The sequence below is a fragment of the Drosophila biarmipes genome, chromosome 3L (assembly GCF_025231255.1).
Source record: "Drosophila biarmipes strain raj3 chromosome 3L, RU_DBia_V1.1, whole genome shotgun sequence".
Lineage (NCBI taxonomy): Eukaryota > Metazoa > Arthropoda > Insecta > Diptera > Drosophilidae > Drosophila > Drosophila biarmipes.
The window spans coordinates 11,664,581-11,690,298 of NC_066613.1; the positions used below are offsets into that span (position 1 = coordinate 11,664,581).

At 45.8% G+C, this 25,718-nt stretch overlaps 3 protein-coding genes across 15 annotated transcripts in view; 2 read left to right on the forward strand and 1 right to left on the reverse strand.

Moving 5' to 3' along the window:
- The window catches only part of LOC108028240 (protein still life, isoform SIF type 1), an 84,370-nt gene extending 71,597 nt beyond the window's left edge, over positions 1–12,773 (forward strand). For 6 of the 10 annotated variants that reach the window (XM_017099918.3, XM_017099919.3, XM_017099916.3 and 3 more), the window contains 8 exons: positions 1,058–1,237; positions 1,304–1,441; positions 1,732–1,889; positions 1,948–2,325; positions 2,646–2,874; positions 2,977–3,277; positions 3,908–4,011; positions 10,300–12,773. In XM_017099918.3, the coding sequence (XP_016955407.1) occupies positions 1,058–1,237; positions 1,304–1,441; positions 1,732–1,889; positions 1,948–2,325; positions 2,646–2,874; positions 2,977–3,277; positions 3,908–4,011; positions 10,300–10,385 (1,574 nt within the window). In that variant the 3' untranslated portion in view covers positions 10,386–12,773. Of the gene's footprint in view, positions 1–1,057; positions 1,238–1,303; positions 1,442–1,731; positions 1,890–1,947; positions 2,326–2,645; positions 2,875–2,976; positions 3,278–3,907; positions 6,980–10,299 lie in introns of those variants that run through there. The other 4 variants (XM_050886717.1, XM_017099913.3, XM_017099911.3 and 1 more) reach the window with 4 other exon arrangements.
- Positions 12,774–13,365: 592 nt separating this feature from the next.
- Positions 13,366–15,389, reverse strand: LOC108028718 (dnaJ protein homolog 1). Its single transcript, XM_017100676.3, has 2 exons — positions 15,058–15,389; positions 13,366–14,798 (listed from the first exon to the last, which is right to left on the reverse strand). The coding sequence occupies exon 2, from the start codon at positions 14,788–14,790 to the stop codon at positions 13,729–13,731; it is 1,062 nt and encodes a 353-aa protein (XP_016956165.1). The 5' UTR covers positions 14,791–14,798; positions 15,058–15,389; the 3' UTR covers positions 13,366–13,728.
- Positions 15,390–16,623: 1,234 nt separating this feature from the next.
- On the forward strand, positions 16,624–25,646 carry LOC108028371 (ubiquitin carboxyl-terminal hydrolase 47). 4 transcript variants are annotated; one of them, XM_044094684.2, is made up of 10 exons: positions 16,626–16,878; positions 19,970–20,198; positions 20,261–21,912; positions 21,980–22,367; positions 22,425–23,342; positions 23,403–24,380; positions 24,448–24,574; positions 24,640–24,710; positions 24,768–24,901; positions 24,955–25,646. In XM_044094684.2, the coding sequence occupies exons 2-10, from the start codon at positions 20,010–20,012 to the stop codon at positions 25,163–25,165; spliced, it is 4,668 nt and encodes a 1,555-aa protein (XP_043950619.1). In that variant the 5' UTR covers positions 16,626–16,878; positions 19,970–20,009; the 3' UTR covers positions 25,166–25,646. The 4 variants fall into 4 exon arrangements, with proteins under 4 accessions (XP_050742746.1, XP_050742747.1, XP_043950619.1 ...); XM_017100160.3 differs by lacking the exon at positions 16,626–16,878 and adding an exon at positions 17,832–17,950; XM_050886789.1 differs by lacking the exons at positions 23,403–24,380; positions 24,448–24,574; positions 24,640–24,710; positions 24,768–24,901; positions 24,955–25,646 and having other exon boundaries at positions 16,624–16,878; positions 22,425–23,005; positions 23,068–23,272.
- Positions 25,647–25,718: the final 72 nt, after the last annotated feature.

Here is a 25,718-nt window from a genome sequence, read left to right on the forward strand (position 1 = left end):
TAATTAAACTTGTAGAATTATGACACGCTTACAAATGGCGACCCAAAACTATGCCAGGGCTTCAGAACTTCTGCGCTCTGTGTTCCTTGGTGGGGGGTGGTTGGGAATTATAAGAACTTGGGCACTGCTCTTCCACTAAGCCTGCCTTGCAGTGAGCCGGATAAAAGGCAACTGCCGCGTGACAACATGTCATAATTAAATTAGACTTAGTCTGAGCTTAAAAACACTCGAGCAAACAGCTGCTGGCTGCTAAAAAGCATCCCCTCTGCCTTTATTCCATCCGCATTGCCACATTGATTGATGCGTCCATGAATGGAGCGATGGGATGATAGGATAGGATTTGCAGCTAATCAAAAGCGTTGGAGGTAAAAAATGTATGCGCAATATTTACAATCAATGAGCCAAAGCAGCGTAGTCAAGGTAACTAAGGGTGGGGGAAGGGGCTTCTGGCAACCACTCGAGAACGGTGGGTGGTGCCACTGCGCCCGGCTGTTGCATGAAATTTTATGCAAAAAGTTGAAAGGATAATTAATTATAGCAAGAAGTGCACTTAAGTGCCTTCGTTACGTGCAAGAGCTGGAGAATCCTGTTGCGGATTGGAGGGATATTGAAGGAGCAGGAGCTGCACGATGGATGGGAGCCTGTCGGCCTGGCAGAAGGACAAGCAGCCAGCGACAGGCGCTATTAGACGTAAATCTGCTCCAGCCGAAGCTCCATCCCCAGCTCCATCACCTCTCCATCTGCTCCCCATCTCCAGCTGCCTTTCCTGCTGCAGACAGGCTTTGACTTTGCCTTTATCAAAAGCTGCTCGGCTGACAATAAGAACAAGTTAATGACATTTTCTTGTCGACGTTGTGACGCTGTCATAGCCGCCGTAACTGCATATCCTTGTGCTCCCCATGAATCTCTATCCCCCCTCCCCGTATTTACTCTAATGGGCCAACGTTGCAATTAATTACACCGACTCGAACGAGCGTCCATTGAAATCGAATCATTTGGCAAATGTCTCAATTTGCATTTCAATTCTCCCATCCCTGCCTGCCTGCGCGACTCACAGACGAAGGCAATCACGCCCTGCAGGAGTTCCTGGCCGCCCGGAATCCCAAGCAGCAGCACAGCAGCACCCTGGAATCGTATCTGATCAAGCCCATTCAGCGCATCCTCAAGTATCCTCTGCTGTTGCAGCAGATGCGCAACCTAACCGACACCCGGGCCGATGAGCATGTGCATCTTTGTGGTACGTATACATGGTGCATTTAATCCATTGTGATTTGTCTATATTGGATTCCAACCCAAAAAACAGAGGCACTCAAGGGCATGGAAAAGGTGGCCGAGCACATCAACGAGATGCAGCGCATCCACGAGGAGTACGGCGCCATTTTCGATCACCTCTTCCGGCAGCACCAGAAGTCCTGCAAGCAACCCATTGATCTGAGTCCAGGTAAGGAATATAAATAAAAAAAATACAGCTAGTTAAAAAAAATTTAATCGGATGTGTTTCGAAAAATACTATTTACTATGCAAACGAATTTCTCCATAATCAAAACTCAAAATTCATTGTTCCTCATAATAGTTAACATATTTCTATTATGTTAAAGCTTGTTAAAACACTTAACCAGGGGTTGTTGGTGACATTAAAATAACAGTGAACCATTTAACATGACATTAAGAAATCGGGGATAAACTTTTAAAATTTTTGCCACCTCTTATCAACCTCTTTTATAATTTTAGGAGATCTCCTGTATTATGGCGGAGTGGAATGGCTGAACATCTCTGACTTCCTGGGCAAGATCAAGAAGGGTCTGGAGCTGCACGCCATGTGCTTTGTGTTCAAGTCGGCTGTGGTGTTCCTCTGCAAGGAGCGGCTGCGTCAGAAGAAGAAGTTGATGGTGAGACAGCAAAGATATAATCCCTAGCAAAATATTAACGCCTTTCCTATATCTGCAGGGCGTGTCCAGCAAGAATGCCACCAATGAGGTGGAGATCATTAGGTACCAGGTACTCATACCCGTAACCGAGGTGCAGGTGCGCGCCAGTTCGGCCAAGGACATGGACTCGCACTTCCTGTGGGAGCTCATCCACCTGCGCTCCCAACTGCAACGCCGCTCCGAGAAGGTCTACGTGCTGTCCAACAGCACCGCCGACTTCCGCAACGCCTTCCTGAAGACCATTCGCCAGATCATCCGCGAGAGCGTCCGGAACATGTCAATTCCGATGAAGAACTTTGGCGGCAGCTCCGGCTCCGTCTCCGGACACTCCTCGCAGGGAATGGGCAGCATGGGTTATGCGGGCAATTCACAGACGCTGGAAAGACCCAAGCAGCAGGTATTATATAAGAATATTATATTCCAATATTTTGATTTGATAGACTATTTCAATGGAGACATTAGTTCTTGTATTTGAATTAATTGAAATTTTTATTTGAACTTTCATTAACCTATGTTTTTATTTTTAATGGTTTCAAAACATTCCAGATATTGTTTGTGTTATCCCCAATCAAAAAGAATTGATTACTTCCTTAAAACTGGGTATTTATTTTATTGCACTACCTTTTCGAAATACAAAATTATATAGTACCCAATTTTTTGTTAGTTTAATTTATTTATATATTTATTAAAAATTCTTATATAATTTGTTTTACCCAGATCACCATAGTTCATGGCTCTCACACCCTGGGCAAACCGAAGAAGAAGTCCGGATCACAGCGCCATTCGGCTGGCAACATAGACTACGACAATTTGTCCGGCAGCCAGGAGGCCGACGACCTGCCCCCCAGTGTGGGCGTGGTTCACTACGCCTCTGGCCACGCCCACGGCCAGCAGATGCAGCCAGCCGTCTTCCGTGGTCGCAGCAAGACGGTGGGCGACGTCACAGGTGAGTCGAAGCCCTATCCAAATGACCAGAAAATCTGTCGAGAGGATTGCTAACAATGCCCATAACATTGCACCCCGCATCATCACTCCACGTGCCATAAAGAATCCCCCTGCTCTTCCCCAGATCCCCAGCAACAGCAGCAGCATCAGCAGTTGCAGCAGCAACAACAGCAGCAACAGCAGATGCAGCAGGGACACGCCCATGCCCATGCCCACCCACATCCCCATCCGCATCCCCGGGAGCCACCGCCGCCTCCGATCAGGCAGCCACATCTGCACCACCACAGCTCGGACATCGAGAGGATCGATCCGGGCACGAAGTCGGAGGGCGAGGAGGACTCGCAGCAGGGCACAATCAGGCCCAAGGCCACTCTGGGTCGAACGCCCAATCACCTGACGCTGAGGTGAGTCAGGTTGCTCCTTGTGGTTACCCCTGCTAACTGGTATTATGCTGACTAACTGGATTAAGCCATTAAAAATCTTTATTGCTTTTGTGGAGTTAGAATGAAACACAATATGATTTCCTAATATAATCTTAGCCTGACTAATTTGCTCCTCTAACATCAGTTTTAGCTAGCTTACCCATATGAACAAAGATAATGGTTCCTGCAGCGTATTTATAAATAACCATATTTTAAAAAACTCTATTCTAACTACGTTTGGCTTGGAATAACAAACTTAAAAATTTGAAAATTTTTAATGATGATGCTGAAATCCAAAAAATGTTATAAACCTTTTAAAATTTACTTAGTTATCTCATGATAATTACATTTTATTTTGGGAGTTGCTAGCTCGATTGACATTTTAATTGATTGAAATTCGAGATTCGCAAGGCGACTGCAATGATTGTCAATTTAATTATGCACATGTAAAGTATAGTAAAGTATATATTACATTTAATCCAGTCAGTCAGGAGAGGTCCAGCTGGGGTTCTTAGGTCCTCGAAGTAAGCTTGAATATTGCTTGACCCTGTGACTTTATCCCTTTCTCTACTGCTCGCCCCGCATCTTGACATCCGTAACTGCATCCGACAGCACCACATCGACGCTCTCGGTGGGCAGCACCGGCAGCCAGGCGCGCCTCATACAATCGTCGCATCCGCCGGCCAGTTACCAGCCGGTGCTGATGAAGGACCTAGGTAAGCCCAGCCCGGAAGAGTCGGAGCTCGAGTCGGAGTCGGAGGCGCATGCCGTCCAGGTGGCGGCCTCCTTTAATCTAAGTCTAGGCAGTAGTGGTAGCTTGTTCACCTCCGATACCCGAGATAATCAGACACAGTCCCAGTCCCAAATCCACTCCCAGTCCCACACCCTGCATCCATCTCCCCGACAGTCGCCGCGTCAGTCGCCGCGACAGTCGCCCAAACAGGATATCAAGGTGATCGAGATCTTTGAGAGCGAGGCGGAACGGCTGGCCGCCTCCCAGCAGGTGGCCGTCGTCCACCAGTATCCGGCGGGCCAGGCCAGGGATTTGGGGCATAAACAGCGACGTGACCGAGACAGAGACCCGTCCGAAACGGACGCCACAGCCCGGTTTATGGACAAGCATTTGAGTGACCTGGAGCAGGAGAACCTGGCCGATGGCACCTGCGACATTGTGGCCTACATGGAGAGTCTGCGCGAGAAGGCCTTCGATCCCCAGGACCTCACCGAGGATCCCGGTGATCAGCAGCAGAATGACTCTAGTCTCTCGCCGGAACCACAAACCATAGTGGAGAACACCCAACAAACAGTGGTGGTGGACATCGAATCGCCTTCCCGGCCAGCCACTGAATCGGACAGCACTGGCACCACCACAGGTCCTTCGGAACGATCCGGCGATGAAACGGAGGAGGAGCCAACCTCCAGCTCGCTGGCCTCGCATATTGTGGTGATCGACAAGAAGGTGGACAAGATCTTCAAGGCCAAGTCCCCGGAGCGACCTGCCTCCACCAAAGTAAAGAGTGGCCGGAGGCAGATATACATCTCTCCGGACCGCTGTAAGTCCCAGGGAAGCTCTCCGGTGAGGATCATCAAGATTAAGTCACCACGCACTAGTTTGAGTGATCAGGGCAAGCGACTGAGTGTGTGCTCCTCGAGGGACAACTCACAGGATCGCCTGTCGGGTGGGCGCAGGACCCCCAGTCCTCGTCGCTCCTCCGAGGGTGGTGGCATACTAAAGCACACAAGTGGACCGGCTACTGGTATACTGAAGCCACCTTCCAGTCCGGCCAAGTCAAAGAGTCCCGACAGGAGCTGCCTCAAGAAGGGCGGACCATCGCATGTGTGCAGCGTGGAGACGCTCTCGCCACGGATCTCGCCCAGGGGCAGTATGGATCACCTGTCGCCGGACAGGGGGATGACGGGCAGCTCCTGCCTTCGGCACTCACCGCGCAGTAGCTTTGACAGCCACGGCGAGTCGGATCACAACTTGGATGTGCCACATGGCAGCCGGAAGAGGAGCATGTCTGCCCATGGAAGCTTTGAGACGGGCACTAGGCCAAGGGCCCAGGAAACCTATCAGTATTATCCGGTATATGACAACCAGACTTGCAGTGATCACTATGTGGCTGCCGCACCCACAGGTCGATATGGTGGTGGGGGTACCAGTAGCAGGAGCAGGCTGAGCAAGTCCCTGGAGCGATCTACTTCTAGGGACAGCACCACCACCAGTAGCTCCTACGGGCACAGAGCCTATGGCGTTTCCCTGGAACGCAACTATGTGGTTTATAGTTCGGGACCACTGCGCTCGCAGTCCGCTGAGAACACCTTCTCCTCGCAACCCATATATGATCCTCTGCCCAGGCATCCTCCGCAGCCACTGCATCAGCCGCCGCTGCACCACCAACAGCAGCAGCAGCAATACGTCTATGCCCCGGAGGTGGGAGGATACTCTGGGACTGGGTGCCAGCATGACCCGCAGGGTGGCTATCAACTCAGCTCCTCGGCCCCGGAGTACACCACTTGCATCGACTGTCTGTACCAGAAGAGACCCTCCTAGCATAAGTCCCGCGTGCGGCAGAGTCGCACGCGGAAGAAGACGCCCCGTGGAGTGGTGGTGGTCAGTGCCCAGCCCACGGCCACCGGGGGAATAGGATTTGTGCCCGAGATGGGCTCCTCCGAGGCACCCGGCGGCTGTGTCGACTGTCACGACTACTTCGAGATCCATGTGTAAGGGATCTCCCCTTCCAGGACCTCCACTAAAGACCTCTCCACTATTTTGAAACCAAAGATAACAGCCGAACAACCCGAAATGCCTCAACAAACTAATTTTAACCGAACTCAGCTCAGATATACGTAAACTCACTCAACGCAACTATAACGCAAGTAATCAAAGCAACAACCGAACTCGAACTTCCAACACAAGGGATTGAAATCAAAAAGACCTAGCCTAACATTATATACAATCTACTACAAATCAAAACACACAAGAACTAAGGAAGGGCACTCTTGATAAATAGAAGGAATAGCTGAAGTGTAACCATACCAGAACCCAGTATCCGTATCCGTATTCGTAGCCGTAACCGTATTCGTTGTGTAAGTGTTAGCCGTAAGTCGCCGAACCTGGGCGTAGTTGGCTCTTTTAGCGCAGCATATGTAGTTCATACCGAAAACTAATCAAAGGATGGGGTTACTAATCCCGGGCGGGAGCGGTTGCATAATGGGTGTGTGCCACCGTTTTCCAGTTAATTATTTAAGTTGCAGCCGAGCTGGGCGCGAACATTTCTCCGTGATTTACACACTCACCCACCCACTTACACTCTCACCCACACATTAACAAACAAAATGGCGGAAGTTCCGCTCGCCTCGGGTGGCAAGTAGAAATATTACGTATACGCCGCGTTGCACACACAATACTCAAGTGCCGTAATTACGAGGGCAAACAACAGAAAAGAGCAGCAGCAGCGGCAGCGGCAGCAGTAGCAACTAAAACTAAAGTTGAAATTCATACTCGCACTCAAGTAAACTACTAAGAGACAGGCAGACAAACAAATGGCAAACTCAACTTGAAACATGGATGGGGAAAACGAAGACAGTCAGTGGCAGATAGAAAAAGTATAAGAAAGGAAACTACTACCTACATACATGCACTCCGAACACACACCCACGGCCATGCAGACACACAGGCAGGTAAAAAGTTCGGGAAAAGTCGCTAACTAACTATTAGCTGAGGGAGGGGAAGGCGGCAGAGCTGGGTGGAAAACTGTGTCGCTTCCGCAGATGAAATCAAAAATTTTTAATTACCCATCTGGCGAATTGGATCTGCAACTGAGCTGGGCTTTGGGTCGAGTGCCGACATTCCAGGGGTTAACATAACATATACCTAACAAGAGTATACCTATTGATATGGGGATTATTTACATAAAGGACAAAAGAAAACTAGCGAAATGCGAAAAAACAAGCAAACATTAGTTAGTTAGAAAATTTTGCCAATTTGCACGTTTGTGCTGAGGGGCATCGGTGTGTACGTACCAATAATGTTGTGACAAATAATTTGCATATATGCATATGGTTTTGTATGATTTTTATAGGTTTTTTATAGATATAAACAAATATACATGCATATACAAGTCGACAAGGGCAAATCAAACGAAACATTTTCCGCATGGGTTTTCCACCACTTCCGTTTCGCATTCCAATTAAATCAGCAGAAAACCAAATACAATAAAGGGGATACAAATCAAAGCGGGGATGTATTCACATAATGATAATCGTAAGTCGTACCTCAATGTTCAGTAATGGGTAGCCATCTTATATGTATGTACATTGTACGCCTAGGTAACCACGGGAAAACTCGTATATCTGTATAATCACACTACCTTTTCGGGGCGAGGGCGGGAATTCCCATTCGATTCCCAGGCCCAGCCGCCAACTCTCGACTAAATATATAGAAAACGTTTAAGGTCAAACAAATTTCAGGTTGTTGTAACGAGAATTCAAAGCAGAATAAAAACAAACCAAAAGAAATCATAGTCAAAATAAGTTAAGCTTCAAGAACGTTTACAGTTTACAGTTTACACTGGGCTTCACAGCAGCAAAATCAAAAAGCAGATAAGATACATCCTCAAAATCAAAGTATACATGGTAAATACGGCATATATACAGCAGCATATACAGCATAAATGTTTATCGAAAAGCGGAGGGCTCTCGAAAACCCAATAAATATTCGAACATAAAGCAAACTAAATAGAGATAAGCGGAGGCCGCAGACAGCGAACATTTAAGAGTAACATTCAGCAGTGAAGCTAAAACAAATATCAAATTTAACCGGTAATCCTGGTGTGTGCACACTCCCACACACTGTTAAACACTGCAACCCACTAAGCAAATAATCGAAAAATCAACAAACTGCAAACTTAAAAATCAAATGCGTAAAACCCAAACTAAAACTAAAACTAAAGCGAGCGTACACATAACTCCAACATAAATTGAACAACTAAACCTAAAGGCCAATCGAGGCAAAGCTATTGAAATGCAATTAACGAAATGGCATATGAGATAAAAGTAAACAAGTAAACACATAAAAACTGCGAACACAAATAATTAAATATCAAAGGACGGCGACGAGAAGGGGAGACCCAGTAAGCCCCTAGAGTTTATGCACCGATTTCCTGGCCCATCCCCAGAACTCTCGAAACACCTCAACCCCCCCTCGATTAGTTATGCATTTAAATTTGTTTAGTAGTTGCTTAGCAGGTAAGTGCAATGTTCATTTGTAATTAGGCAAACGAGGCTTGTTGTCGGAGATGAGTACTTGAATTGAATTAGTGATTAAACAATTTTACGGGTGATATTTCATTTTGTCTACACAGAATACACACAATTATCTCAAAGATAACTAAAACCCCAAGTCACATGAAAATTAACTCGAATACTGTTGAACTCAGTTAGATATATTTAGTCGTAAGTCTCGAGTCGGAGTCGGAGCTGGAGTTACCTTAGGCATGTTAAGTTTATTAGGTATTATCTCCCGCCCATTCGATGCATTTGTGTGTATCTCTTTATAGCGTATCTGTGTATCTGTTGTGTCTGTTACATACACTTGATATTATTAGTTGGCATCGCTTGATTAACAAACAATAACTTACCTTAAGAAACCCGAAATTCAAATCAAAATCGATCGAACTTTGCAAGTTTTCCCCTTCAATTTGAACGTTTTGCATTTTCTCAATCAATCAATTCAATCACGACAAAATGACGAAGTGTGCCGAGATCTAGAGCCAATTCTTGTACTGCTGAATGCCATGCCAACCGAAAGCGAGCAATGCTAATGCCAAGTCCATTATAATCGATCTATATATATTTATCTAACTGTATATGTCTTATGGTTACACACACGTGCCCCACAACTCAAATCAACCAGCCACTAGCCACTCCCCACCACCCCAGAATCACGAACTTATTCGGCATTTTTTCACACATTGAAACGCAATTATTTTCCAGAAATTTAATTTTCTGTTTTCCGTACAACTTTTTCTGTGTGCCCAACTAAACAAAAATAAAATACGAATTAAAATTGAATTGAATTTTATGAAACTCTCATCCCGCACAACTTTATCCATCGTTTTTGAATCACGCTCTTTGACTTTTGCATTCGGAAACTAATTTCGAAATTAGCAAGTGGGTTAACTGAAATGCGAATTGAAATGCAATTTCAATTTCACCACTCACTCACCACAGTTTTCCAAATTATGAGCCACCCGTTTCCACCCACTCCCCCATATATAGTTATATGTACATAAATTTCTCTCTTTCATTTTGTATACCGAATTGGAGCCCTTTTACCAGGACACACACACACGGGAAACCGAAGAGGCAGAACGGAAAATGTTGGCATAAATGCAAAACTTTTGATCAGAAACTTGAAGTTGCCAGTCTTACCAGAGTAACAAAAAGCTAAACTATCTGTGAACTAGCAAAATGAACCAAGCGATGTCAACATTTTAGCCCACACAACTCTCTATCCAAGCCCCTAATCACCAGTATTAGTTGTTAAATTAGCGTTTAATCACTCCCACTACCCGAAGCCCCAGTCCCCCGAACTATATCAAGTAGCCGAAAAACCCCGCTTGAAGTAGTGCTCATTACATTAAACAATAATTAGTTTTGCTTATATTTTTTAACCGACAAAAGGGCCCAAAGTGCCGCGCATTTTGGGCACTTTGCATGCATGCTTTTTAACTAAACGAATCCCAATTGGCCACGATTTACTTATAAAAATCTGTTCGACACAATTGTATATAACCAAGATGGAGATGCTACGCTCCGCCCACTTGCTCTTTCTAACTCTTTCGCTCTCTAAATCTATATTTTCTATCCGAAAAAATAAAATGGAAAAAAAAATAAAACCGAAACTACAAATTAAGTTCTGCAAAACCAAAACGAAAATATTTCATATTTTTTCATATATGGTTTCCATTGTATCTTTTCTTTTCTTTCATTTATTGTAGGGTCCCCGGTGTGGAAACCACGAGACATGATAAATTTAGGCACAGATCCACAGTCAACAACCCGCAAAGACGATGTGAAAAATTAAATCAGAAAAAGCAAAGCAAAACATTTAGTATCAAGCTAAGCAAGCATAAGAACTCTTAACCCACAACTTCAATTCCTCTGTTCGATTTCTCAATTTTAACTAATCAAGTGTAAGGCAACAGCAACAGAAACAGCTAAAAGCAGAGCAAAAGCAGTCAGCAGACAGCAGACGGCAGAAAGCCAAAGGCAGAGGCAACAGTTCAGAGTTCAAAAGCGGGAGAAGCGAACCCAAAAGCATTTTTCAAGCTCAACGCTGCGAAATGAAGATGCATTAAACGAATGGATGTGGTTGGCTTTTGAAGAATGCTTGGCATCGGTTTGTTTCCTCTCCCTTTTTTAATGGATAAAACATCGAAGAGTTTTTGTCATTTTACGTTTACGTTTTTAAACGAGAGGAGCACCACGAAAGGGACACACAAGAGATCCTTTTTAGAGAGAAAACTAAGAAAAAACATAAATTAAAACCAAGAGAAGACTTTGATTTATATTGATTGTATTTAAAGTGCAAAACATATAATAAAAGCATAATTAAAGCGAAGGATTTTGAGCAGATTTAATAAGAACTAAGGAAAAAGATTAAACAAGATTAAGAAATACGAGAACAAATTCAAATGCATTTGTCGCTGAAAAGACTTGAAAGTAAATTTCGATTTAAATACATTTATTGAGGAGAAGACGGCGACGAAGCTGTCAAGCGATGAGGAGGGATACCCGTAAACAAATTGCAATTGCAGAAAAGTAAAATAAAATATATAAGCGTGACGAAAACCAACACAAACCAAAAAAAGACGACACCTTCTAGCAGAATTACAATAATAATTAAGAACTTCACTTTGAACACTTTGAAAATCGAGAAACGACGACGACAACAGAGTTATAGTTAAACAAAGGAAACCAATCCCCGGCCCAGAACCCCATAGACAAAGGCACAATTTTCGAGAACTCAATTAAAAAGTATGCTCTTGATTTCCCTACGTCTCGATACCCTATGGTTTTCAATTTTTGTAGGACGAATTTTTAGCAAAAAGAAGAAAATATATAGTCGAATACAATGAAAATTCTACCAAATGGGAAATAATAATTAATTGGTTGTGAATGCAGCTTGGATGTTAATTCGATTCAGGAACAATGAAATCCCCAATTGCTGAACGTTTGTTTATTCTTCCGGCCGCACACTGTGCGTGCGAGTGGCGACTGTCAATGGTTTTTTTCTCAGTGTACTTGCAGGCATTGTCCACACACCCATTCGCAGGACAACTCATTCATTTTTTGAACCCAAAAACCCATTGAACCATGTAGCAACAAATCGAAACATAATCAAAACATTTTTTAGGTTTCCAATCAAATTGAATTAAATATACAAAAGTAAACTTTAATTAAACGAGAAGAAAATAAAAAGAAAATAATAATTGAAACTACAGACCATAGAAAGCTAAAGGAAGTGAGGAAGTAAATAGAAATTCTAAATGTATACAACAGTCTAACGATAGATCTTCATCGCGAAGGTGAAAGCTAATCAAACACGGGACAAAACAAGGAGAAATTTACCAAATACCAAATCACAACATTTTAACATAATTTTTACAGTTTGTATAAGTTCGACAAGGGCAGCGTAAATAATAATAATTAATAATATGAAACCAAAACTCAACCAGTCAGTTGGAGGAAGACTTTAGCGAAATGAAATAGTTAAATTATGAAACTCATTTGATGGCGAGTGGACGTGGCGCGAAACTTTTTGTACGCATTTGACTATTTTTAAAGCATTTTTATTAAATATATACACATAGTCACTATTATACGAATGTTTAAGAGCCAGGCAGAGTACTCATTTAATTAAGTTCACGTGCACACGACGCACTGGAGTCTCTTTTAACAAATTGTTATCGGATATTTGATTTGTTTGAGCGTATGGTATTGTTAGTTATATCTCTTATCACACCTTCCTTTTGGCCAGAGCCAGGCAGCAGGATACACGAGGGTAACAATTGCATATTAAATACAATTTATAAGTCAGCCACACGAAGTCTAAATTCGAAGCGAAAATCAATAGCGAACTGCAGCAGCATTCGAAACAAGTGTAGCCATTAACAGTGGACAACAGCAAGAAACAAACATTAAAATTCAATTTTTATTGCAAAACCTAATTAGCAGCTGCAAAAAAGTATAAAAAATGAACAGCAATGGATGTTAATACTTTTTGAGAACAAGAAAACAAAAAACAAAATATGCAACAGTAAAATGAAATACACAATGATTATACATTTGCAAATGCAACTTAACACTCAACATAAGGATAGTGAAAATGTGTGACAAATGATTAAATTACGAAATCCTTTTGAAGTGAAAACAAAAGAAAATAAAATGTGAAATTTAAAAAGAAAACAAAGCTGCATGGCCTTTTCTTACTCTACTCCTTGGTGTTTCAGGTTTCAATGGGAGGTGCTTCATTGAATTATTAATTAATTATTTCAAAAACACAGGCAATGTAAGTTTGCAAGGTTTTTTAAGCCTATCCCTTAATATTTTAAATAAACTTTTTATTTCCAAATGCTTTACCTGACATTAAAAAAAGTACGTTAACAGTGCTGCCAGATTCTTTTAAAAATGTAAAATGTTTTTACACGACAGATGGCGTATTTGACATTATCACGTATGTATGTTAAGGGTATGTAAAATTGGAAGCATTTGGCGCGAATTTGTTGTTTAACTTATATCATAATTACCATTTTTAGATATTGTGTGCTCCTCGCACCACGTGCTTTACCAAGACCAAGCTTTTCCCATCATTGCCTAAACCCACTGACCCAGAAATAACACTTAATTTTTCTATAAATAATTTTATTGTTTAACATAATAAAATTGGTACTAAAACGTACTAGGTCCTACTGCATATAAAACTACAAGTGTTCTTAGCTGATATACCCTCCCCGTGTTGGAGTTGGAATGCCGAGGATGTGCCTCGCTGTAAAAGTCGACAGTTACTTTCAATTTATAATACCTTTTTTTATTTCTTATCTTGGGACAAATAAATATAAGGAGATGTTAGGCACCACCAAGGCGGCGGTTAACAAAACAAATTATGGAATTGGCGTGTACCAGGGTATAATAGTTCTAGTCGATCAGTCTCCAACACAAAACGGGTTCTCTGTGTGTTCTCTTCCCTATCTTATCTAGCGTCTGCATCCTCGGCCAATATCTACAGCTGTTCGCTTGGCACACTCACCAGCCTCGGGCTACAATTGGTTAGGATTCTTAGGTGTCTTACGAGTACGTACGTTTAACTAAATATAGGCCTTAACTTAAAGTGATAACAGTAGTGTGTGGCTGGCACCTACGCCCGCCTAGTTGGGCAGCAGCTCTGCCAGTTGGTGCCGCAGGCTGGGCGGCAGTGTGTCGGGGAACTTGATGTCGAAGGACACGATCAGGTCGCCTCGCCTAGAAGGTTCCTTGGGCACGGGCAGACCACGCCCACTTATCCGCCGCGTGGTAGTGGGTTTGATGATCTCGTTGGCGGTGTTGACCTGTATCCTATCGCCCTGCAGCGTCGGCACACTCACTGGTGCTCCACATAGCGCCTGTTTCAGACTGACCTGGGCTGTGTACTTCAGATCGATGCCCTCACGCTTGAACTGCGAGTGTGGCTTGTCGCGTATGATGAAGATGATGTCGGCCGGTATCTTGTTGGGCGCGGCGTCACCCTCCTTGGGGAAGGTGATTTTGGTTCCAGCCTTCCAGCCCGGCTTCACAGTGATGCTCAGCACCTTCTCCTCCTTGTACGGCCCGGCATTGCCTGTGGCCATGCGTGAGATCTTCATCTTCTTGGTGCAGCCCTTGTCCACTTCCTCCAGGGTCACGTACAGATCATGCTCGATGGGCGGGTCCTGTTGCTGCTGACGCTTGCGGCTGGGAGCCTGCGCATTGAAGGACTGCGATCGGAAGGCTCCGGCCATGGGATTAGCGGCAAAGCCGCCGCCGCCGAACATATCGTCGCCGCCGATGTTCATGAAGATCTCGTTAGTGTTTCCTCCTTGGCCCCCGCCGAACATGTTGTCGCCGCCGCCGAAGAAGACGCCAAACGGATCCGAGGAGCCGAAGAACTGGGCAAAGGTGGCCCTTGGGTCGCCATGGAACTGGTAGGTGTAGGCACCTGGCTGGCTGTTGCCATCCGGCCCGGGCTGGCCGCCCTTCAAACCGTCCTCTCCATATTTGTCGAAGATATCGCGCTTCTTTTTGTCCGAAAGCACCTCGTACGCCTCGGCGATTTCCTTGAAACGCTCCTCCGCCTGGGGACTCTTGTTCTTGTCGGGATGGTACTTCAGGGCCAGTTTTCGATACGCCTTTTTGATCTCATCGTCTGAGGCCTTGCGGTCGATGCCCAGAATCTTGTAAAAGTCCTTGGCCATTTTCACAGCTGAAATTGTAGAGGGAAGCGCTTTAGATTAGAACAAAAACTGATTGCCTGCTGGGCGGGCGTGTGATGTATAATGTGTGTGGTGGAAAGTGCTAGAAGCTCAGTTGTGCAACTGCCGTGTTGTCATGCGAGTGACGTAGTCGCAGTCCGCGGTTCCGAGCTGTTCCGATGCCCGGGTGTCAGAAGCTGCTCAGATCGATGCTCCCTGCCCACACAAGGCCCACATGTGTAGCCCGACAATATGCTAATGCTAACTTACCTTAAAAACCGCTAAAAATCCGTAAGTGTTCAATTCCAATGTGCAAAATGCAGTGGTTGGTGTAGTTCGCTGGTTTTATAGTCCACTTTCTATATAATATAATTTCACGGGGCGATGCTATTTATGACGTTGTTCTCGCAATTAATTCAATTGTATTTTCGTTTTCCTTATCCACTGAATGTGGCTTGCGCACTAAAACACACCCTCTTTCTACTTGTTCTCGTTTCTCAGAAATTTTGTTTGATAATGAGCGCTTGTCGCCCGGACGCGGGGTTTTATAGATTTTTTTCGTCTGCGTCGAAATTTCTCGAATTTTCTGGTCTTTTAGGGTTGCATCTCGAACGTGTGCGAATGTCGATAGGCGCCGATTGGCACCGATTGGCACCGATAGGTCGAGATGCTTGGAGATGTCACCCAAGGTCTGGCGGCTTATGGCTAGTTTTAGCTACTTTTATCGGGCTTTAGCTAGTTGTAACGGAAAAAGAATGGATATATTTTTAGAAAACTGGAAAAAACTTCAACTTTATTAATGTATTTTGATAATAGCGAACTATTCAAAGTATTTTGTTGTTCTCTTTTGATATGTGTTTAAGTGCATGTTTTATTTAATATATGTATCTATTTGTAGGTTTACTAAAAAATATTTGGTAATTAATAAATTAATTATAACAAAAACTACCTTTTATATATATTACATGTTTAATTTTATTTTAGATTTATAATAATTACATTTTAAGTTTTATACCATTCTAACAGGAAAACAAGTTAACTTGGGCCAGTCATCATCGTTATTAACCCCATCTTAAATTTTTAAAGATTGTTGCTAGCTTCAATGATATTCAAACAACAAACCACATTTTTTTTAATAATTATTTCATTACTTATCTGACCGTTTTTTTGACAGCTATATGTTGGAGTCGCCCGATTTTGATAAAATGAAATTAGAAATTCAGAAATAATTAAGAAATGTTATTTCCAAGCGTGGGACTGTTTAAAAAAAAAAGCAGAGATATAATTTTTTTAATATTATTCGCCATCAATTTTCCGATCGCTCGTATGACAGATATATGATATAGTCGTATAATTTTGATAAAATTTAATTCGAAATTCATGGTTTACCCAAAGCAGCGGTCAAAATAATAGTAGTGCCCACAGAGACCTTTTAGTAACCTTAAAAAATAGCTCTGAAAATTGTTGTACATTTTTTTTAACTTTCATTGAAACTCAACTTATAGCAGCTTATAATACTAAACAACAACTAAGGATAATTAATCAGATTTTTCAAATATAATTACAAATTTTAATTTGTACAAAAAATTTGTGTGAAACGTTATAATAATTTTCACACCCAACCAAAAACGGTTTAAGGGTTGAATTATCAGATGTATATAGCTTATCTATATTTAAGTTTTATTTTAATATTTAGTTGCATATACCTTGTTTGCGATAATACCAGAATATAATGTTACAAAATGAAGTAGTTTTTAAGAGCTGCCAGTGTGACCGTTCGCCACCACTCCCAAAATCCATCCCCGTGGTTCAGTGTGGCGTGGCATTTTGCGCCTAGCGAGCAACAGTTCACGCGAAACTCTGCAAAACAGCCGAACAACAAAAAACATTTGTAAAAATGAGCCGTCGAGCCTCGTTTTAAGGGGATTCAAAGTGCACCGAGAGGAAGCCAGGCGCAGGAGCAGCGCAGCAGGACAGGACTCGGATCGCAGAAGCGGGATCACCGGGAAAACAATAGCATTTCCACCCGCAACCCACACCCACGCACACAAACAGCCGTATACCGCAGTATTTCCACACACACACACACAGGTGAGTGAGATGGAGGTACACACACACATTGGCACTGAGAGAGAAGAAAACAAGGCGCCCCTCGAATTTTTTTGCGACATATGGACGCGCCTCGCTAAGGACTAATTTGCGGGCCCGAATGACACCCATTGGGGGCCACTTTTTGGGCCAGCCCAGGGCAGCAACACCGCACAACCCATATGCGTGTCACGTTCCACACAGTTTGAGCCTTGACCGATCGCCCCGCCCCGGACCACCGCCCCCCGAGGTGTTGCGCAAACGAAGGAGGCAGCCTGTGACTCCTAACCCCTATCTGCTAGCCCTTTGCCAAATATTCCTTGGCATGGCGCCTGCTGAAAGGATGTCCCGCTGCAGCAATTGCAACGACGCCAGCCCCACAGAAATAGTCATTCATTCCCGCAAATAGGGAGCTGGCCAATCGAAAAGAGAGCCCCCACCGACATTAATAGCACTTTCGCTATGAACCCAAACACATCGCCTATATTCATTGAGTAATCCGCCTGGGCTCTCGGGCCTTCAAGTTCCCCCAGAGCACTGCCCACCCACTGCTGTGTCCGGCGATAGCCGTTATCAGCTGCAGTTCGTCATTGCATATAGCATTTAGCTAGATTATTATCAGACTAGGGATTCCATGCCAATCAATTGCCGAGTCTCTATTGTCCCTTAACCGAGCAATTCTCTGGATAAAAGTATTTGGGTACCCTGACAATGGTTGTTCATCAAATTGTATTCGGTATTTCTGATGGCAAGCCATAAACCTAGGATCTCTATATAACAAAGTAAGGTTGCAAGTCAAAATAACTTTCAAAAATTGTTTCTTTTTCGACCAAAAGTTAACAAAAAGAACTCATCGCCTGTCCTATTATTTTGGTGCATCCCCCAAAAACCGAAGATCGTAGCGCACTCCGCTGGGCGGCTATTCGCGAAAGATCGGGCGCACCATCGGGTGGGATATCTTCGGAATCGAACTCAGAATCGGAATCTCAATCGGCCAGTACACGCGTGAACTATGTCGTGCGTTGACGGCGCGGTTTTCTAACTCGGAAAGATTTCGGCACACTCATATCAGACGGTAAAACAGACTGAAATTGTTGCATATAGAGCACGGGCTATATACACACTTCTTCGCACCACATTGGAAGCTCCAACTGAAGTTGTACGCGATCTAAGAATAGAAAGCATTTCGTAATGGAGATTTTGTACCCGAAAGTGCATTATATGACCAGGAATCCTGCGATTTCCGGCAGCCAGCAGTCATATCTCAGTCATCTCTTGGTTTTCGCAGACCACATAGATTTCGCAGTACCGAAAAAATTTCAAAAATAGCACAAATATATGCGAGAATGAGGTTTCTCCCCCTACCGTCCCTTGGATGGTCTATATGGCATAGATAACTCGCGATATCGGTTTCTGTAATACACGACCAACACAAACATTGGCCGAAAGATCATCGTCATCATGTAAATATTGAGTGGGGGGCCGATGTGTTGAAAGTGCCACAGCATTGTGATGGATAGACAGATATTCGGCAAGTCTGTGTGCTTCTCTGAATCTCTGAAAACCTTCGCATTTACAAATAGCCAGATATACGCGTATTCAAAACTCTCCCAAAGCTGCCTTATATCTAGCTCCTCTCGCCTTTTTTCTCGAGTTTTGTGTGCTTTTTCCGACCGCTCCGATGTGTCGTTGTCGCCGTCGCCGCCTGTCTTTATTTTTAGCAGCACGGGTTTCTTATTTTGATTTCTGCTGGCCGACGTGTATTAGCATTTTTGAATACCCATCTCGCCCGCTCCCTTGCCGGGCACCACGGGTTGTGTTTGGACCATCCAACATGTGTTTGAACGGCGACTGCAGCGCACTCACATCACATCGTGGTTGCGCATCCTCCATTCGGCGGAGAGGACCCAAAATATCTCGCCTGGCTTTCGGTTTTGTGGTTATTTCGGGGCAGCAAATTGGAAAAACATTGCGAATACCCCAGCCGCAATTGCTTGCGACACTCACTTAATTGCTGAGCAATTCAAGTCTCTAAAAATTAATGCCAAAATACACATTCAAAGAAATTAATTTTAGACTAAATTGACAGGCATTTCGGATGATTATAAATATCTTTGATTTACAAGAATGTATTAATGAAATGCAGAGCAGAAATACCGAAACGTTTTCGTATAAATAGGACTAGAAATTGATTTGGATCCAAAATACATTTAATACACAAGGTAATATTTCCAAGTAAAATGACTAAAAATCGGTAGAACTTGAATCCTTACTGATACCTCTAATCTGCACAAATATGTATTTCAAAAGGAATTATCTCCAAATTGAGCATCTGTTTTCCTTAAATCTGTCAAGTTTCTAGAAAAGTTTTCAGTTTCTCGCTCAATCCCAAAGAAGTATTATACATGGATATGTGGGCGGCCCACTTGCAATTTGCGCACTGCCGGATTGGAGGCGCCAGATATTCGGCCGTATAATCGCCACCGCTTCCGTTACAAAGTCGAGCAGGGACTCACAAAGAAGCCCAGCCAACATGGAGCGACATTTACACAGAAATTTATGCATTCGGAAGGCCTGTTGATGACGTTGGTCCCCGAATGGAGGCGAATAATCATTCCGTAGCATCCTCCGGAGCCAACTGATGGTCGGTTGTTTACGAAATTCCGCTGCGCGTTAGTCACGACGTCGATTTCGGGGGGCAGTCGATGCTCGATTGGGTGTACGTGCTATATGTGTATATATAGACGGCAACTGGCGCTGGCCCGTACAAATAAGGCGCGAAAAGTGTACCCGGAGCACGTCAGTGTGGGAGGCTAGGGACGCGGGACGGATTCCTCTTGGTTTCTGCCGCTTTATTCGCAAATGAGGTCGAAAACAAGAAGATTTCACAGTAATTTGGGGCCGGCCAGCTCTTCCTTATTTACTACGGGCCGTGGCGGGCCGAAAGAAGCTTCGTCATGACCAGCAGCTTGGCCACGCTGGACATGTCAAAGGTGTCATGACACCACCTTTGTTTTTCTATTATAGAATAGGACAACAACACAAACAAAATTCATGAGTAAAGCTCAACGTTTCACTTGCACTCCATCCTTAGGATTTTCCACACGATCAACAGAACACTCCGCAGCCAGGACATGACGGACAAGGAGAGCGAGCAGTGCACCGTCTCGGTATTTGACCAGACGCCCGGCTCGGAGCAGAAGAAGATCAACGTGGTGGTCCGCTCGCACTTCACGGTGAAGCGTGTGATCGATTTGATCGGCACCCAGTTTCCCTACAGGAAATTTGAGCTTCTGTTGCAACCTCACGAAAACAAGGATCTGGTAGGGATTACTATCTATTTTATGGTTCTTATAGAACACTAATCGTAACTCCTCTTCGGCAGGTCAATTTGAATGCGCTGGAATCCCAACTGTTTTACGATGTGGCTGGTTTTGAGCGTCAGCTGAAGAACCACCTGATCCTGCTGCCCGTCGGCAGCTGGGATGGCGACGTTACCAAACGCTTTGAGTTGCCAATCAAAAAAGTGATTGTCAAAAAGGTTATTAAGTCAGACGGGGAAAAGTCCAAGAGTCCGGCCACCGGCGAGAAAAAGAAACGCGTGGTTGGTGAGAAAACCAAGAAGAAGCCGGCATCTGGATCCTCCTCACCAAGCAAGACAAAAACATCGAGTGAGGAGACCTCGGCTAAGGCCAACGTCAGCTCTGAATCGACTCCAGAAAAGAGTTCCAAGATCCCGACTACTGAAGAAAATAGCCCCAAACCCATTTCAGATGAAGCGCCTAAGGCCAGCCCGGAAGAATGTTCCGACATGTCTACGGAGACAAGCTCCAAAGTCATTACCCCGGAGAGTCCCGTTGCCAAGAAAACGGCAAAAGTCAGTTCGAAACCCAACCTAACCTTGCTGAGTCCACTCCAGCCGTCATCACCCATTAAAGAGCTGGATTGCGAACCGATTGACATGCTGAGCAAACAACAACTCTCCGAGCAACTGCAGCTTTATCCACAAGGTAGAAACCTCATCTCACCCGTGGACGATGGTCCTTCAGACCTGTTCATCTCGGATGCCGAGCAGTTGTCGGACGACGACCTGGCGTTGGGCGCATCTGCCAGTCCCACTATGATGGGTCCGGGCTACGATTTCGGTGCTCCGACTGGGGACTCGGACATCGAGGGCGTGACCGGAGTGGGGGATCCATCTACAATTCAAACAGACGATGGTTCGTATCCGGATCTGTCGAACTTCTATCGCCGTAAGTACGGCGGAGATGAGTTGCCAGCCTGGCAGAGAGTCAACACCACGGCTTCCGACTTTGTGTCCTCGGCCACCACGGAAGCGGAGCCAGAGGCACGACAGACAAACGGTGGACCCAGAGGACACGTTGGTTTGGTTAACCAAGCCATGACCTGCTATCTAAACAGCTTGCTACAAGCGCTTTTCATGACGCCCGAGTTTAGGAACGCGCTGTACCGCTGGGAGTTCGACAACGACAACGAGGCCAAAAACATACCCTATCAACTGCAGAAGCTGTTCCTTAACTTGCAGACCTCGCCCAAGGCGGCGGTGGAAACCACAGACCTAACCCGCAGCTTTGGTTGGGACTCCACGGAGGCCTGGCAGCAGCACGACATCCAGGAACTGTGCCGAGTTATGTTCGACGCCCTGGAGCACAAGTTCAAGAACACCAAGCAGGCAAATCTCATCTCCAACCTGTACGAGGGCAAGATGAACGATTACGTGAAGTGTCTGGAGTGCAATACGGAAAAGACGCGCGAGGATACCTTCCTGGACATCCCGCTACCGGTGCGTCCTTTTGGCAGCAGCTCCGCCTACGGCAGCATCGAAGAGGCTTTGCGAGCCTTCGTCCAACCGGAGACGCTCGATGGAAACAACCAGTATCTGTGCGAGAAGTGTAAAAAGAAATGCGACGCCCACAAGGGACTGCATTTTAAGTCCTTCCCCTACATCCTCACGCTGCACCTGAAGCGCTTTGACTTCGACTACCAGACCATGCACCGCATCAAGTTAAACGACAGGTGAGTCGTCGTGGTCTCAATTAAAAGTTTTGCTCATTAAACATAATTTCGTTTTCCCATGCCATAGAGTGACTTTTCCCCAGACGCTCAACCTGAACACGTTCATCAATCGGAGCGGCAATAGCGGCGAGACAACCGCCCAGCTTAACGGCACAGTGGACGACTGCAGCACAGCGGACAGTGGCTCGGCCATGGAGGACGACAACCTGAGCAGCGGCGTGGTCACCACTGCGAGTTCCAGCCAGCACGAAAACGACTTGAACGACGAGGATGAGGGCATCGACATGAGTAGCAGCACGAGCAAGAGCGCCAAGCAGGGAGCTGGACCCTATTTGTACGAACTTTTTGCCATTATGATCCATTCGGGCAGCGCTTCTGGTGGCCACTACTATGCTTATATTAAGGACTTCGACAACAACGAGTGGTTCTGCTTCAACGATCAGAATGTTTCAAGTGTAAGTGTTAAAGTTTTCATTAATGATTCTTGATAATTTACGATCCTCGATCCGCAGATCACCCAAGAGGACATCCAGCGCTCGTTTGGCGGGCCCAATGGCAGCTACTACTCCAGTGCCTACACCTCCAGCACCAACGCATACATGTTGATGTACCGGCAGGTGGACGCCAAGCGGAACGAGCAGCTCGCCAAAGTGGCCGACTTTCCTGAGCACATAAAAACGCTGCTGCCGAAGCTGCACTCGGAGGACGAGACTCGCGTGACCCGCCTCGGCAGACACACGACGGTTACGGACTTGGCTCTGCCGGATTTGTACAAGCCGCGCGTCTACTTCTATAATCCCTCGTTGAAGAAGATGAAAATCACCCGGGTGTACGTGTCCCAGAGCTTCGACATCAACCTGGTGCTGTCCTCGGCCTACAAAATGCTAAATGTGGAGCAGTTTGCGCCGCTTTCGCGCTGTCGTTTAGTGGCTTATAACTCCACGATGGAGACGATTATCCAGTCCTTAGAGAACTGCAAAGATCCAGCTTTGACCGAGCTGCGCGCCTCGATGAACTACAGTCTGGACTTCCTTTTAGAGTACCGGGCTGAGGACCAACAGTTTGAGACATACCCCCCGGACGGCATGACATGGTATGTGTTTAAGGTAGATCTATCGAGCATGGCGATGGACGGTCCCTTCCTGGTTTACTCAGCAGCGCGGGAGCGGGAAGCCAGCGAAGGCCTTCGCCGCTCCATCGCCCTCCGTTTGCATGTTAACGAGCAGCAGTTCCTACTTGCCACGGTGCGCGGCACGGTGCCGAAAGCTTTCGTGGCCTACGATCCCCATCCGACGCCCGAGGCGCTGCAGCATCTCCAGAACCTGGCCAACACCCAGTTCAAATCCATCACATATTTCTACTTGAACGTCCCCAATACGGATGCCGCCACTCTTGAGATGTTAGGGGTGCCCAGCGTGGAGTCAGTCGAGGTAGGTTTTGAGGGTAGACTGAGATCAGCTGATTTTAATTTTCCGCATTTGCATTTCCAGTCGGCCAGCGGAGGTGATGTGGTGGATGCCGCTATGATGAATGGCGTAGCACAAGGTCACGAATCCTCCGGCAATGATTGTGATTGGAGGCGCTACAAGCGGGATGTGCTGGAGCCGCTGGCCCAACCCAGTCCCAGTCACGGCCACGAGTCCAACTCGGAGGACAGTAGTCTGAGCGACGGAGACCGCACTTTGGTGGAGACGGAGAACCTGGCACATCGTGGAGGTGGCGACAGCCAAGTCAGTTCCACCAGTCATTCGCCGCAACTGTCTAGCCCCGAGGACGAGGCAGCCTCACACGATGCCATGATGCGGGTTCATGCCTACTGCAATGGAAACGGCAGCTATGCGGCGGCAGATGTGGTGGATCCCCTGCTCCTGCCCAGCAGCACCAATCACTTCTTCTATGCCACAAAGGTCGAGTGCGTTGATGTGGTGGGCACCAGTTCCAGTACAAGCCATCAATCCGACGAGGAGGCTCAGCTGCGAAGACCCACGCGTGCGTATAAACTGCTGGTGGGCGCCCACATGCGCATGGGCGCATTCAAACGGCACATCGAGCAGCTGATCCAAGTGCCCAGTGCATATTTCAAGCTGCAGAGCAAGCACGAAAGCAACTCCAGCAACCCGAACAGCTCTTTGCTTCTTCTCACCGAAGGCGAAACACTGACGGTGGAATTGGGCAAGAATCTGGAGGCGGACGAGTTTAAGGCCAAGATTTACTTTCTGCGACTTGCGGACATCGACAACGAAACGTCCAAGCTGCCCTGCGCCTGCGAGTGGGTCTACAATGCCAACACTACAGCGGAGCAGGCGAAACAGGATCTCGTGGCAAAGCTGCACCGCATGGACGCCAAGTATGCCACGCTCACCGTGGAGAACTGCCGCATCTGGTTGAAGGGAGGACGAATTCCCATCAAGATCCTGGCCAACGACGATACGCTATACTGCGACATGCGCTCGACCATCGCAGCTGAAGTGGGTTTAGCCAGAAATTAAAACCAGGACTAGAACATAACATGGTTTGACCTTTGTACCTTTGCAGTTCATTGTACAGGAGTGCGATGAAGGCGTGAATCCGCAACCCAAGGACGATTCTCTGACTATATTTGTTAGACGCTGGTGTCCGGCTAAGCTGGAGTTTGGAAAGTTCCAGGAAATCACTTTGGACCGTAAGTTGAAAGCCAAAAACTAGTAAACTTCAGTTATATTAATGTAAACCCCTTCTCTTTTGCAGAGGACAGCGAAATCCGCCGTTCATTATCACAAATCAGCAACATCACAGTAGACAAACTGAGCTATATGAAGGCACGTAAAACCCTTTTTAGACCATCTTGATTCTAACCAACATCGCTTTGCCCGCAGATCAACAGCAACTTCCCCTGCACAAGCATATCAGCTTTAAGCGTCAACGAGTCCAGCAGTTGGTACTCGGTGCCGGCCAGCCTGGACAAGTATCCGCTGAACTCCACACAGACGGGCAACATCTACCTTTACAAGTAAGTTCGGGAGGTGGACCTGAAGAGACTGGTCTAACTATTGTCGTCTACAGGGATAGGACCGTACCTGCGCGTGAGCTGTCGCTGGATGAGCGGCGCCAGCTGAACGCCAGGGAGAAGGCTCGCCTGGATCGGGTGGGCTGCGTCTCCACCACCCGATACTCGCAGCGTCGGGAACGCGCTTTGAAGATCTACCTGGACTCGCCGGAGAAGTCGAGCAACGTGACCGCATCGGCACCGATGGACGTGCATGTGAATAATTAGTCTGGCCGCGAGTAGAACACTGTCGCGACCCAAAAAAAGTACACCAAACCATGTATGTAAGCGAGGGCAGACCATTAAATCCCAGATCCTGTTTTAATCAACGGCCAAGTATCTCTATCGACTGCAAGTGCCGGTCGTGTTTTCTGTACTTTACCCGCAGCAATTGCGTATTTTGTTCTGTTGTTTATTTTGTTTGACGCAAGGGGAAAAGGTCGGCGGGATGGGCCAGAGCACATAGCATCTGACTGGGCTGGGCTGGACTGGATTGGCTTGGAATGGATCTGGGATCGACGGCTGGGGTGGCAGGCACAGCACTAAGCGACGTTTACCATAACGAAGTTATTCTTGCAACTTTCGTAATACAAGAGTTCAAAGATGAGACTGTAAAATTTAAACTAAACATGCAAGAAATCTAAATTACAAATTGTATAATGTGAATGTGAACATCAAAACTAAATTAAAACGTATAAAATAAACACAACTCTCAAGTGCATTTATTAAAATTAAAAGCGTCTCGATTCGATTAGGCCCTGTGGGGGCGCACAGGAAGTTG